This window comes from Macaca mulatta, chromosome 2 (assembly GCF_049350105.2).
Source record: "Macaca mulatta isolate MMU2019108-1 chromosome 2, T2T-MMU8v2.0, whole genome shotgun sequence".
NCBI lineage: Eukaryota > Metazoa > Chordata > Mammalia > Primates > Cercopithecidae > Macaca > Macaca mulatta.
The window spans coordinates 36,900,368-36,915,417 of record NC_133407.1 but is presented as its reverse complement, the minus strand read 5'-3'; the positions used below and the strand labels follow the sequence as shown (position 1 = coordinate 36,915,417).

The following is a 15,050-nucleotide window of genomic DNA, read 5'->3' as shown; positions in this document are numbered from 1 at the left end:
TACAAATTCTGTGCCCTGCACAGGACTGGTACACAATGAGCCCCAGTGGATGTTTGCTGAATGGCTGGAGAGGCCTCACTGGCTTCTGCAACTACCTAGAAACCACCATAATGTACAAGAATCTGTTTACCTGGGACCTGCCAGTGAGATGGGGGCCTGGGGCCCATGGTGGGGCACTGATGGAGTGAATGGCCCCCATAGGTGAGGTCCAGGTAGGTGAGGTCCAGGTAGGCAGTGGTAGCTGATTGTGAAGGGCCAGAATCCGGTGCACCCTGCATTGGTGGGATTTCTAGGGTACATGGGACCAAGCTCCTCTGGACATCCCCATGGGTGTGCAAGACCCCTGGGACAGTAGTTCTCACTAGGGTAAGAAAACTGTTTCATGCTGATGCCAATAGTGAAAAATAAGCTTACATCTTTAGCTCAGGAGATTGAGTGATTATTGTTAATTGCTTTTTCTGAATGCAGTGCTGGCATTTGTGCTTTTGATCTGACAATTATGAAGAAGGCTTTTATGAGTGACCTGAATCCAAGGTGATTGCTTGGTGTTTTTCCTTGCCCAGTTGGCTTGGGCTCAGGGACTAGCTCTAGCATCTAATGGCCACGAACCCAGGTCGCAGGGAGGAGTTCTGGGCTCCTCTCTGAATCTGACCAGTCACTGGTCCTGTCCCCTGCTCTCCTCCCCATTTTATCCAGCCCCACCACCTCTGCATTGTTCACTGAGATCCTCCATCTCTGGCAAGATTTCTGCCCCCAGTCCGGCTTCCGTAGACCATTCTGTAGCAGAGTGTCCCCACCCAAATCTTACCTCGAATTGTAATCCCCATAATCCCCACGTGTCAAGGACGGGACCAGCTGGAGGTGATTGGATCATGGGGGCAGTTTCCCCCATGCTGTTCTTGTGATAGTGAGGTCTCATGAGATCTGCTGGTTTTATAAGCATCTGACATTTCCCCTGCTTGCACTCACTCCATCCCGCTGCCCTGTGAAGAAGGTGCCTGTTTCTCCTTTGCCTTCTGCCACGATTGTAAGTTTCCTGAGGCTTTCCCAGCAATGGGGAACTGTGAGTCAATTAAACCTGTTTCCTTTATAAATGACCCAGTCTCGTGTATTTCTTCATAGCAGTGTGAGAATGGACTAACAAGTTTTCTTCTTTTTAAAGCACAAGTCTATTGCTCTGATTACCTAATGCTGTGTAACAAACCACCCCAAAACTTAGTGGCTCAAGACCGTAAGAATATTTACATTGCTCACAAATTTGTAGTTTGAGTAGGACCTGGTAGGGAAGTTGTGGCTTTGTTCCATGCAGCATTGAAGGCGACTTGAAGTCTGCCGGCAGGAGTCACCTGAAGGCTCACTCACTCACAGGTCTGCTGGTTGCTGTTGGCCGGGGGCCCCAGTTGGTTGCTGCATGCGTGTCTTCCTCCTGTAGGCTTTCTTGGGCTTCCTCGCAGCATGGTAGCTGGGTTGCAGGGCTGGCTTCCAGAGTGTGTGAGTGTGAATGCGCTCCAGGCAGAAGCTGTGCTGTTCTTTCTAAGCTAGACTTGGGATTCCCACAGGGCCATTTCTGCCGTAGTCACAGGCCTGCCCATATTCACCCCATAATGGAATGTCAGAGTTGGATTGTAAGAAGAGCACATGGGGTGGGAATATTTTATGAGCTCACTATGGAAATTATGAACTGCCACACCTGTTCACACCATCCTTCTGCTGAAGATCCTTTCTGAAGCTCCCACTGCCCTTGGGCTGGAATCCGTGCTCCTCCATGTGGCTGACATGGCCTGTGCCGTCTGGCCCCTGCCCCTGCCTTCGTGCTTCTGTCTGCCCCTCCCTCCCTCCACAACTGGCCCCAGAGATGGGTTTGGCTTAAATCAACCTGACAGCGACATGGAGCTTCCATGAACAGTGTTTGCCGCTCACTCCTCCCCACACACTGTGTCTGGCTCCACTTGCCCTGAGACGAACCTCAGGCTGAGGGACCTCCGAGTGTTTCCCCCATAGCAATCTAGCCTGTTGCCTCCTGTTTCTTCTCACGAGCGTTTTCTCTCCCTTCCTCTGTGCCTTTGTGCGCATTGTTCCCTCTGTCTGGAATTCCCCTTCACCCCCACCCACAGCCTTCCCCAGCCCCATGGCTGCCCTGCCCCCTCCTTGCAGCCATCCAGACTGCCCGGCCACCTGCACCCCTGCCTTTGGGATCTGCCACTTTGCTGCTGTCAGACCTTTACATAAACCAGCACAGCAGAGTGGATGAGGCATCGACTCTGGCTCAAATCTGTGCTCCTATTCCAGCTCCACCACTTCCCAGCTCTGTGACCTTGGAATAATAACTAACTCATTGGATTGTGATGAGGATTAAATGAGAGAACCTAAATAAAGTGCCAAATTCTCGTCTGCTGCCAAATAGAGGCCCAGTAAGAGTTTGAGTTTCCTCTCCTTCTTTCTAGCATCTCCTGGTAAATGCTCAGTAATGAATTTTCTCACCCTCATTTGGTTGAAAAAGGAGAAATGCATCTCCCTGCTTAATCATGTGGGACTAAACTACCAGAAGATTACAAGAATATTGCTGAGCCATGAGCAGAGAGAAAATAAAAAAGCTCAATAATGATTTGCCTGCTTATTTTTAATAAAACCTGCCAGTGGAGCTGAATCTTTGTCCTCAGGAAAAGCTCCACTTTGCTGCAGTGGTGTCCGAGAACTGCGGTAGAAGCACGGCGGTGTGACCTTGAGAACAGAGCTGGCGGGAGGACAGCTCCCACAGAAGCTCTGGCAGCTGTTGCGAGGCAGGGGGACACAGGAGGAGCTCCTGGCTCTTCCACCTGCCCGCCTGCAGGGCTGCTGGGATGCCCTGTGCTACTGCTCCTCTCAGGCTGAGTGGGAGTACCCGGTCAGGTGGCTAGGGATGGGTACTGCCCACCCTTTATGGTTGGGGGACTGAGAAAGTAGCCAGGTAGATGCAGTGTGCAAGCTCTCCATTTGCAGGTTCCAGCACCTTCCACCCTGGGCAGTTGTTGAGGGCAGATGTGGGCTGAGGGAAGGGGTCTTTGCCCTTTAGAGGGGAGAGGAGCTTAGCGCAGGGCAACCCCTTACCCACTCAGCTCCTTTATGTGATACCATGGGCAGAGGCTGGGCAGAAATGGATAAGAGGAGCTCCTTTTACTAAGCTCTGCCTCAGGTCTGCGGACGCTTCCCCAGAGACAAAGCATGGAGGTCAAGGGTCTTGGATACCACTGCAGGGGTATAACACATTACCCTGGCTGGTGTGATGAGAACATGGGTCATCTTAGCAGGCTCTGAGGTGGGGAAGAAGGCTTCAGCTCCGAGAAATGAGAAAAACAAGCTTAGAGGAATAGCGTAAAGTCATTGCCTTTTGCATCAAAGCAAGAATGAGTCCCTCATCCGTTTCAAGCCTGAGTTGGGGTGCTGGGCCCCAGATTTTAAAATTCTCACTTTCCAAGCCCTCCTTGTGCCCGACAGAGCACCTCCAGGGCACCTCAGTGACCAGTTTCTGACCTTTCAGATTGGATCAAGCCCCTCCCAAGTAGAGAAAGGCCCCCAGTTCCAGACTTGGCCTGGGACGGGCTGTTCCCTGGAGCGCCACAGCAATGGCAATAATGGCCTGGCAGAATCCTGAACCCAGCATGACCTATCAAGGAGTACCCGGATAAGAACTGAGCACCTGATCAGGCAGCCACATCCTAGCCCCACTCAGCTCTGACCCTGGGGCAGGCGCTGCCACCTTATTGCCCGTTGTGTGAAGTGCGCATGACATAAGTGCCACCCAGAGTTGAGGGCTGGGAGGTGTGGTGCCGGGTGTTGCTGCAAGCTTCGATGGGCAGGTGCCACGTCTCCTCTGTTTACTGTTCTCATGTCAATTCTGTGCCTGACTCAGCTCCTACTGTGTGCCTGGAACATGCTCTGTAAATGCTGGGGTCATGTGTTGCGTATTATGGTCCTATTTTCTGTGCATTCCCCCATAGAAAATATTGGCACTGGCCAGGACCCCACACCTAAAAGCTCCTCCTGCACAGTCCCAGTAAAAAACTTTTGGGGGATGTTTTCCTGCCACCTAGACCTGTGAGCCGGTACTAATTCACTGCCAGTGGCTGGTGTCTCAAGGAGGGGCACCTTGGCATTGGACGGTGTTGCAGGGATTTCCAAGTTCTCAGCTACTCCATGAACTTCCTGTGCCCTTAGTGGCTTTTTGGAGATTCTGCTTTCTCTCCTCGCTGTGCTTGGAGGCCCCAGGGAGGAACCTACCGGGAGAAGAGGCTCAGTATCTTCCCGTCCATCTCCCCACCCTGATCCCTGATGCATGCCCCTTTCCCTAAGGTGCAAGATGCAGGGCGTCGCTGCCTAGGGAAGTGACCAGCGCACCCCGGGATGCCTCTCTTCCTGAGGAGGCAGTAATTTTCCACGGCCTCTCAAAAAGGAGGATGCCTTGTTCTCCCCAATTGCATCTGCCTCTTGCTAGCTCAGGGTTGCCCCACTTTTCCCTCTGTGGTCCTCAGCCAGGTGCCTGTGGCTTCATGGCCTCAGAGCTGATCCTCCAGGTGTGGGAGGCCCCCTACTTCTCACCTTCATGTGAAATTTAAGGGGAGATTGAAAGCAGTCAGAATGCTCTTTATAGCCTCATTTCTATCAGAAGTGTAAAAGGCTGCTTCCAGGTATAATTAGAAGAGATCCTGGGCACATTTCTGCTCACCCCAGAAATGTTCTTTTAAGAATGGGGCTGTTCTGACACCAGCTGGTACCCTACAATTCACTTCTGGCACTGACCACCCAGGGTTGGCATGGTGGTCAGTATTCTCCAACAAGGGCAGAATCCTGACCTGGCAGAATCCTGAACCCAGCATGACCTATCAAGGAAGACCTGGATAGGAACTGAGCACCTGGTCAGGCAGCCACATCCCAGCCCCACTCAGCTCCGACCCTGGGCCAGGAGCTGCCACCTAATTGCCCATTGTGTGAAATGGGGATGACTTGAGTGCCGCCCAGAGTTGAGGGCTGGGGTGGTGGTGATACATATATTTTTTCCATCTGATACTCCGGAAACTGCCTTACCTAGCTCAGTTACCTGCTGCCTCCTTCCACTTTAAAACATTTCCCATGTGCCTTGTACTTTTTACCTGATTTAGTTCTTACTACAGCCCCCTGAAGTCTTCATTGTTAATATATCCATTTTTAAATGAGGAACTGAGGTCCTGGGATGGGGATCACCTCAAGGTGACACAGCTGAAAAGTACCCCAGTGGGATTTCAATCCAGCTAACCAAATTTGGGTTAAAGATGGGGTCTTCCGAGTTCACCCCAAACACAGTGAGTCAGATGCTCCTTCTGAGTAGATGATCATCTTTCCCCTAGCACATGCTGGCGGCTGGGAGCTAACTGCACTTGTCTGTTACGTGGTGCACCGTTGAGGCTTCAAAGCTGGTAAAGGGCCTTTGCCAAGGGGTCCCGTTGGCTTGTCCTGCTCCCTCCAGGGAGTGACCAGCCGCCCCACCAGGCACAGCTTGCGAATGTCCTGCCAGCCTGGGAAATGGGAGGGCGAGGGCGCTTTTGCTTTGCCTGCCAGCGTTACCTGTCCTCCTGCAGCCCAGTGCAGAGAGGGCTCTGAGCCAGCACAGCTGGACAGATTCCTCACTGAGCCTCCTAGGGCCATGGCGCAGACATGATGGTATAGTACAGAGAAGCACCATGCAGGGCCTGTCCTAATGAATGTCCCTTGACTGCCCTCTTCTCCCACTCTAGATGGTTAGAAATGCAGCAGCTGACATTTCTGTCACTGCCAGGCCCCAGGGGAGCTGCCCAGGGTGAGGTCAGAAGCCAAATTCTACAGTCTGGGAAATTAGCAGCATTTGTAGGATTCCCAAGAGACATCCTGGTTTCTCTCAGCCTTGCCAGTGGTTCTCAGTTGGGGTGTCACTGCCCCTACAGGGCATTTGCAGATGTGTGAATGAGTCCACAGTTGTCACAGTGACTGGGGATCGATCCTCCTGGCATTTGCCCAGCGGGGTTCCAGGTATACTAACCATCCTGCAATGAGCGGGACGGTCAGGTACACAAAGAATAGTCCTGTCCATGAGAGACACTGGGAAATGACATTTGCCTCCCCGCCCTTGGTTCCTTAGAAAACCACTGTCCCCACCAATCTTCAGGCTGAATTAACAGGAAATAAAGGGCAGGTTTCCATCCCAGTGTATGACCAACAACCAAGTGTACGTGGGCAAGTACGAGAGGAGCCTCCTGTTTCGCGTCACTTACCCTGATTCTTCATAGATGGTTCTTGCATCAGCTGGGTTCTCCTGGGTCAAGGAAGACCTGGATTTGGGTAGTGGAAATTCATGGGGCAGTGGGACACCTCCTCCTTGGCAGCAGCCTGGTGCCTGGCAGGAATAGCTCTCAGCCCACCTGGGATAGAGACTCGGTGACCACACCACGGGGTCCTTGGCAGGGACCTATCTCCCACTTCTGTATTTCTGCAACTCGGCCTTTCCTCTGTGCTTTTTGGTTTTATCTGTTTTCTTCAAATGCAGTGTGTTTAGAAGAGCCTAGCTCAGATGCCGTGACTGAAAACCTCTCTCTTTGTTGTTTTACAGTCGGGAAGACGTCTCTGATTACAAGGTTCATGTACGACAGCTTCGACAACACATACCAGGTGAGGTCCTGGGTGCTCACCCTCCATATCACCTGGCAGCAGCCGGCCTCCCTTTGAAACTTGCCGAGCTGGGGTGGGAGTGGAATGGCCCTGGGTTCCCAGGGTGTCATTTCGCTATGGAGGAGCTTCGCACCTCTATACTGGCCCCATCCCTGTAAAGAGCTTGAGCCTTCTGAAAATCCACACCTTGGTAAAGGAAACATTTTCCAGAGGAAAATTCTAAAAATAGAGAGAGTCTGTGTTCTCTTGTTCCTCACAGGCAGATCCAAACCATGATAGTGTTTGGTTATTCAGGGGAGTCATCATGTGGAAGAGGAACAAGATGAAAATTGAGAGAGGTGAAAATGAGAGTGTTAGGCGAGCTTGCATCTCATGCATGGTTGTAATGGTTGTGTTTGCTGGGACCTCCTCTTTCGCTCCCTGCCCCCTACACGCACACACGCACACACACATACATGCATGCGCACGCACACACGCACGCACACACACATGCGTGCACACGCATGCGCACACACATGCATGTGCACGCACACACGTGCACACACGCACGCACACACATGCGCACACATGCATGCACGCCCACACATGCACACACGTACGCGTGCATACACACATGGTTGCTGAGGCACTTCCTTCCTTGGAGAGGCTGGTGTGATGAGCTTGCCCTGCCCTACATGGGCAGGAGGCTGGATGCAGTGACCTCTGCAGCTCCTGGCCCTGGAGGGGTAGTCTGGGATCAACCAGAGGCCCAGAGGTGGTTCCAGGTGCCCTGAAGGCCAAGCTCTTGGGGGTTAATACCATGTCACTTTCCTGGCACCCTGGTGAGTAGGGAGGTTTGTGCAAGTAAAGTGAATTTTCCATGCAACTATAGCTTTTTGCAAAAGGCACCAAACGTAATCATTTCAACTCTTTTAAGGAAAAAAGGTGCTGTTTTCTTCCTTAGATAGAGACAAATGATAATGCATTTTTCTACACCAGTGGATTCTGTGAGATACTAATTCCAAGAGGTGTTGGTAGGTGTGGGGCGGGTGGGTTCAGAGCTTGTACAGATTTAGGGAACACTGGGCGAACAAAAGTAAATCTGCTGTGCTGCAGGGCTTCTCAGAGCCTGACTCTATCAGTGGATGGTTTTGATTTATTGAAAGAGAGATATAGTGTGTAGGATCTCCCAGATGTATTTGATCATGGAATCCCTTGGTCATCGAGTTCTCAAAGGACAAATAATTATAGAACACACCAGGGACTGCTCTTCTAAGATGTCCCTCCGCCTTTCTGGATTTACAGAGTATGTGGAGCACAGCTCACTGCAGATTGCAGCTCTGTGTCTACTTTTTAGTCTGTCTCTCTCCCTCTGGACCAATTATCCTCCTTGCCTTAAATACAGCCCCTCTGTCCACCTCTCTCTCATCTTTACTCTTTCTCTGCTGTGGTCTCAATTTTTACTTTACCTCTGCTTCTGCTCTGCTGTGGTCTGAAATACTGGCTAGCCCATGGACTTGGTGGAACTGACCATAGGAATTGACAGAGGCTCTGGGAGAGGGGCCCTGGCTGATGTGCACAGCCTCAGGCGTGGACTGTGGGATGTTCACCTTGGTCACACTTTGTCTTTGTTGTATCCTCTCTGGGCCAGGGCTTTGTAGCACCAAGCCTGTCCTCCTAATGAGGGGAGTTCTACTGGATCGGTTTGAATTCAAGATGACAGCTGCAGCAGACTTAGTTCTGAAGTCTGACTTGGTATTCATTTATTTTTGTGCATGCATGTGTGTATGTGAATGATCTCATATATTATTTGGATTTTTTACTATTAAGTTACTTATGCCTGTTGTTAGTGTCCCCTTGAAAACAGTGAGACGGTTGGTTGGTTGGTGTTCTTGGCAGTGGTGGGTGACAAAGGCCTCCTCCCAGGCCTGTGCAGTGGGTCCTGTCAGTGTGGATCAAAGCCTCAACTACTCCCCATGTCATTCAAGGTCCTCAAAATCATGCCCTACCTCCACGTTCAGTGTCGTCTCCCATTGCCTACTGCTTGTCCCTCATCCTGTGGTCTAGCCGACTTCCCTGCTCCTGCTGCTCTTGGAGTGACACTGTTATGCTTCCGCATCTTGGCTCATGTCATTGTCTCTGCCGGAATGCCTTTTCCTCTCTTCTCTGCTGCGAGAATTCTCTGGATGCATCAAGGCCCGGAGCACATGTTTGGTCTGAGTGGTGAGGCCCTTTCATCCTCTGTCCCCTCCATGACCGTCTCTCCTATAGCATCATCCTCAGGGCTGGTTTAGCCTCTCAGCTGTGCAGTAGCTCCTGTGTGCTTCTGGCTCTGGGCTGGGCTCTGCGCTTGGCTGAGGCCAGGACCCTCGGACCCACCACTGCATTCATGAGTCTAGCACAGGCCTGACCATACTTGGAGTCACCAGTGCCTGTTGGCACAAAAAAAAAAAGCATGGAGAGTTGGCCTCAGGTTTTAGACCCATCAGATCAAGAGGCCCCAAGGACCCAATGTGGTGACAAGACGGAGAGAAACCTCAGAGAGGACTGCCCTCCCCATCCCAGGCTTTCTCTTTTTTTTTTCAGTATTGCAGCAGGTGGAATTCCTTTCCCAGTGCCCTTAAAAATGATAATTAGGCTGGGAGACCAGGGCTCCAATTCTGTGCATACAGAGGCTCATTTCAATGAAATCTGTGGAGATGGAGAGGGGGAAATGTTATTTTGTTTGTTTTTCCTAATGTGGTGGCAGAGGCATTTGAGAAGTAGACAAGATCCCAGGGTCTTTGGGGGCTCAGCAGACCTCACCCCAAGTTGTGCCCCTGCACAGCAATCACTCCTCACCACCCCTTCAGATACCCTTCCAGCTGTACAACCTGGCAGAGCTGCCTTGCCTTGATTGACTGAGGTGCCCAGACAGTTCCTAGAATGGGATCTATCCCTCCTTCCCTCTTTCCCTCCCACACTTTCTGTCTCTGGCCCCACTACTCCCCTCTCGTCCACTCATTCTGACAAAAGATGTTTGTCAAGTGCCTACTCTATGTTTGGAGAGGCAGAAGAAAGTGGCCTGGCCACAGAATCTGGCCCTGCCTTCAGCCAAGGCATGGAGGGCTGGGAGGGGGGTGTCTAACCCTATCCTCAGTGACAGCTGCTGAGTTCTCCCTCGGTCTAAAGCTGAGCATGCAGGAGACCCTGAGGGGCTGGCATGAGGACCTGGGTGTGTGGCGCTGGGTTCTACAGACCTCTCAAGACTTTTCGTCTACCTGATAGGCCCCGTGAGATGCCCCGGGGAGCAGGTCTTCCACCTCCTCTTGCCTCACACTTACCTCCTCACCCCCAAACACACACACACACACACACACACACACGCACACACATGTTCTCATAACACATGTACTCTCTGGCCTCTCAACACCCTGCCCATCACCCCCCATCTAAATCCACTCACTTGAAGAAGTAAAAAAACAAGAGTCACAGCCGGGTGAAATTCATGTCTGCAGTGGTTCTCATATAAAACCCCAACTAAGTAAGTACTTTCCAAATTTATGATAGAAAAAAACCTTCCAGTATGTGCACTGTGATGAGACTTGGCTGTCTTTGGGGCCAGCCCCGCTTCCTCTTCTGCAGGCCAAATGAAACACACCTGCAGGCCTGGTCTGTGAGCCACCTGTGTGAAACCTGCACTCACGCCGCCGTGGAAGGGTTCAGTCTCTGCAGGTGGCTGCTGGGGATGGAGGGGGAGGACTTGGTAGCAGCACTCTTCTGGGGTCTCTCGTGGGACCCCATCACTCCTGGCTGCCTGTTAGCATTACCTTTTGGGAGATTCAAGGGCTGGCTCGGGCATTAGCATGCTTAAAGCCTCAGCAGTGATTGTGAAGCACTTAGAGCCCACTGGCACGTCCCTGGGCCTCACACTATGGCACAAATTAGGAAACCACTGACCTAATGGGCTGTCCCTGGGAGCAGGTCCCTGGCCTGCCAGAGTTCACTCAGCTGCTCTCAGGACACACTGACAGTGTGGAGGAGCATTTCTGGAGGCCTATGAAGCTTTACCTGCGCTGGGTCCCTTCCTGGGTCCCACAGAACCATTGGGAACAGAGTGGCTGCCTCCTCGCCCTCCCAGGCCAAGGGGTTGCCTCAGATGTTCTGGCCTCACAGGCGATCCTCACTGCATTCCTGCCGCTCTGCCCTGAGGCTTTCTTCTCTCTCCTCCTGGGGCTGCCTTAACAAATTGCGCAGAGGGACCTTAAACAACAGACGTTTATTTTCTTACCATTCTGGAGGCTGAAGTCCAAAATCAAGGCACAGAGGGCCTTGTTCTCTGAAGGCGCTGGGAGAGAACCCTTTTCTCCCAGTGCCTCTGGGCCTTCCTCGGCAAGTGGCTGCATCACTCCACTCTCCGCCTCTGTCCTCAGCAGGCCTCCTGTCTCTTTCTGTCCTCGCCTTATCTTCTGAGGACACCCGTCATTGGATTTAAGGACCCACCCTAAATTCTGGATGATTTTTCATCTCAAGATCCTTAACTAATCGCATCTTCAAAACTGCAATTTTCAAATAAGCTCATATTCTGAAGTTCTAAGTGGACATGAATTTGGGGATGGATACCCTTCAACTCACTCCAAAATCCTAGCACCTCCCAGTCTGATCCCAGTGGGGTCTGGACCTTCTGGCCTATTCCTCAGCTTGGGCGCCTCACTGCATCCCCCAGCATAGCCCCTGCAGGCTCCCAGCCCCTCTGGCCCTTCACGTGCCTTCTGCCCACCATCTTGACCTGGTGAGGCCATTTCCCCCAGGATCCTATCTTGGCAGCATGTCTTTTTATTCTCACAAAGTGTCTCCAGATTATTTCTTTGTGTAACATTTGTAAGTTGATTTAATGAAATAAATATGAGTGTTTCCTGGCCATTGTGTCTGCAGGCCACTTATCTGGCTGCTTAGCCCGTAAACCAGCACCTGCCCCTCCCCAGTGATCTTGCCCTTCTAAGAGGAGCCGAGGCACATCCACACGCAGCACATCCCAACTGCTTAGGGAGGGGGCAAACAGGGGAGGTCACGGTGCATGGAAGGCTATGCTTTATTCAACATGGTATTTGGTGCTCTGCCATCTCTTTCCAGGTCAGCGCATTCTCAGGTGGCCCTGCGTGTTGCCAGCCTTGAGCAGCATGACCTTAACAAACAGAGACTCAGGCCTAAAAAGCCCCCACACTGCCTTTGCTGGTGTGAGTGAGGTAGGGCCCAATGAGGAAAACAGACCTGAGCGGGGGTCAAGCCAGAGGTTCCCTGTGGACAGACACCCACACACTCACAGACACTGGACCCTGACACCCACGCCCAACCCAGGAATAGAAAACGGGCGTGAAAAGAGACACCTGTAGGACTTTGGGCAAGATTCTGAGGTTGCTAAGTACTTTCTTCTTGGTGTAATTTTCCATCATCTAGACTTTAAGACCTATATAAGCTATGGTTTAAATACAAATTTACAGCCGAGGGTGGGGGTTCATATCTGTAATACCAGCACTTTGGGAGGCCAAGGCCAGAGGATTGCTTGAGGCCAAGAATTCCAGACCAGCCTGGTCAACATAATGAGGCCCCGTTTTTATAATTTTTTAAAAAATTAGTTGTATATAGTGGCATGAGCCTGTGGTCCCAGCTACTCAGGAGGCTGAGATGGGAGGATTGCTTGAGCCTGTGAGGTCAAGGCTGCAGTGAGCCATGATCATGCCACCGCACTCCAGCCTGGGTGACAGAGCAAGACCCTGTTTCAATCAGTCAATCAATTCATAAATATATACATACATATTTGCCACATTTCTGCCTGTAAAGTAGGCCACTGGTCCAGATGATACAGGGGTTAAATTCCATCTGATTAATTTCCAGGTTAAAACGATGCAGTACTAAGAGGCTGGAAAGCTCGGTGTGTTGGGGTGGAGGGAGGGCAGTAGTGGGGCCTGTGAGTGGGCTGTTGGCAGGGCTGCATTTTGACTTTCATGAGCCTCAGGCATTTCGCTTCATGGGCCCTAACATGGGCTGAATTGTGTCTCCTCAAAGTTCCTGCGTCGAAGTCCTGGCCCCAAGTATCGCGGAATGGGACTGTAGATCAAGATAGGGTCTCTACAGAAGGAAAATGAGATTATTAGGGTAGCCCTAGTTCAATATGACTGGTGTCCTTAGAAGAAGAGGAAATGAGGACATTGACATTCACAGAGAAAGACAGCGTGAGGACACAGGACGGGGCAGCCATCTGTAAGCCAGGGAGGGCCTCGGAAGAAGCCAACTGTGCCTACACCTCAGTCTCGGACTCCAGCCTCCAGAGCTGTGAGGAAATGACTCTGTCGTTGAAGCTGTCCAGTCTGCGGTACTTTGTTATGGCAGACCTAGGAAACGAATACAGGTTTCTTCCTTTAAAAAATGTTAAGAATTATATTTTTACAGCTACATTGGTATAGAGATGAATGTAATTCAGACTGGATTCATTATAATTATAGTCATTTCTTCTTCTGATTTTAAGATAAATTAAAATGGAAACATTCTCCTTGGCCCTTACATGTCTTGTGGGCACTGGGCTCTGTGCCCCTCATGCCTGATGGGTGAGTTGGCCCCAGTGACTGGGACTGTGGAAGGCCCAAGAGTGAGTTGGGATCCCTGGGTAGGAAGGGTGCGCCACGGAGGGTTCCTGACCCAGACACTGACGGGATCAAAGATACAGAGTTTGTGGCAGGCAGAGCTGGAGGGACTGGGCCGGGACCAGGGGTGGCAGCTGAGGCAGGACACACAAAGACTCAGATACAGCTATGTGTGGAAGGGCAGGGAGGACAAGGGCGAGGGAGGAACCATGCAGCGCTGTGTGGGAGGTAAGCGAGGGGCCTAGGAGAGACAGCACAGGAAGTGGAAGGGGCCAGCGAACAGTGTGTCTGTGGGTTACATACAGAAGAGGAAGAGGCCTGAATGTGCCCCAGGTTTCTGCCTGGACATGCTGGAAGAATATCGATGCCATTGACACAAAGAAAAAGGAAGAGTCCAGTGGGAAGTAATGATCAAACAGCCAAAATGCTTGAAAATGGCTGTTCTCTGAGGCCAGCCTGTGGGAGACTGGGCAAATCTAGATTCCTAAAGCCCTAAAACTGGGTGTGTTTTTCTCTAACGGAATGTAGAACGGAGGCAGAGTGCCAGAAGAAGGGGCCTTTTACCCACAGAATCTAAAATGCCATGTGTCCCCAGCACCCGGGGGAGATGGGGGCAGGATCTTCTGCCCTGGTAGAGGTGGTCAGAGTGAGGGCACACGCCGAGGAGAAGGATTCAGCATGTCCCCTATGCCTCAGTCCCTTTTTTTTCCCTTTTCCCTTCGAAAAGAGGCCTGGGTTTAAGCCCCATGTTCAAGTCCCACTTCGCTGGGAGACCTGGGCCAAGCTTTTCAGTTTCTTAGTATTACTTTTTTTTTTTTTTAACCTGGAAATTGTTCAGATGGAATTTAGGCCCTCTATCACCTAAACCAGTGGCCTTCAACTTTGGAAGTAGGAATGTAATTAATTTGTATTTAAACTATGGCTCACAGAGGTGTTAAAGTTGAGGTGGTAGAAAATTATGGGCCAAAACCACTGTTGATACAAAAGTGCATTACTCTACAGAAGGAATGATGGCAACCCTGCAACAAACCAAGATGATAATGATCCAGTGAAACAAATGATAACTTTCCGCAGTGTCCTGACCATCCCTGCATGTGCACTTGCGCTGTGCTTTGCTGCTCTGCCAAATGATGCTTGACCCCATTGACTTCGGGCAGAGCACTGGACTGTAGTCCTCGGTTAACCCTAGCAACATGAGGATATTTTTTGTATTAATAGAGTGGAGTTTCATTTTTTGCAGACATTATGTTCTGGGGTCACAATATGAGTTGACACTCTTATGTCATGAAATCTGAATGCCAGTCACTCTGGCAAGATGACCCTGCCTCAGAAACCCACTGGGGCACTGCAGGTCATCCAGGTGTTCGCTCTGGACATTGACCTGGCAAAAGATACTCTAGGTGTTGGACTTCTGAGGGCATCTAAGAACTTACTTATGGTAACCTACAAAATGAATTAGGAAAGATGACTAAAGCCTGAAGCAGAGATCTGCATCCTGAGTCCATTCCACTTATTAAATGTATCAGGAGCTAGTGGTGGGCTCACCCGTACCCATTGGCAACCTCCCACTCCCTCGCTTGACTACTTTAGACTGTAAAAGCTAAACTTGGCTTTCCCAGCCTCTCTAGAGGCGAAGGGTAATGGTGTGACTCCATTCTGGCCAATAAGACACAAGCAGCAGTCTGCTTGGGGGGAAGGATTCCAGGGAAGCTCTTGCTTACTTTTTCTGCCTTGAAAGTGGATGTGATGTCTGGAGCAGCAACAGACAGTCTGCACAAAGATGAGAACCCATGGGCC

At 51.1% G+C, this 15,050-nt stretch overlaps 1 protein-coding gene across 4 annotated transcripts in view; it reads left to right on the top strand.

Annotated features, from left to right (window-relative positions):
* Positions 1-15,050, top strand: part of RAB6B (RAB6B, member RAS oncogene family) — a 68,260-nt gene that overhangs the window by 24,316 nt on the left and 28,894 nt on the right. For all 4 annotated transcript variants that reach the window (XM_077990997.1, XM_077990994.1, XM_077990995.1 and 1 more), the window contains 1 exon segment: positions 6,596-6,654. In XM_077990997.1, the coding sequence (XP_077847123.1) occupies positions 6,596-6,654 (59 nt within the window).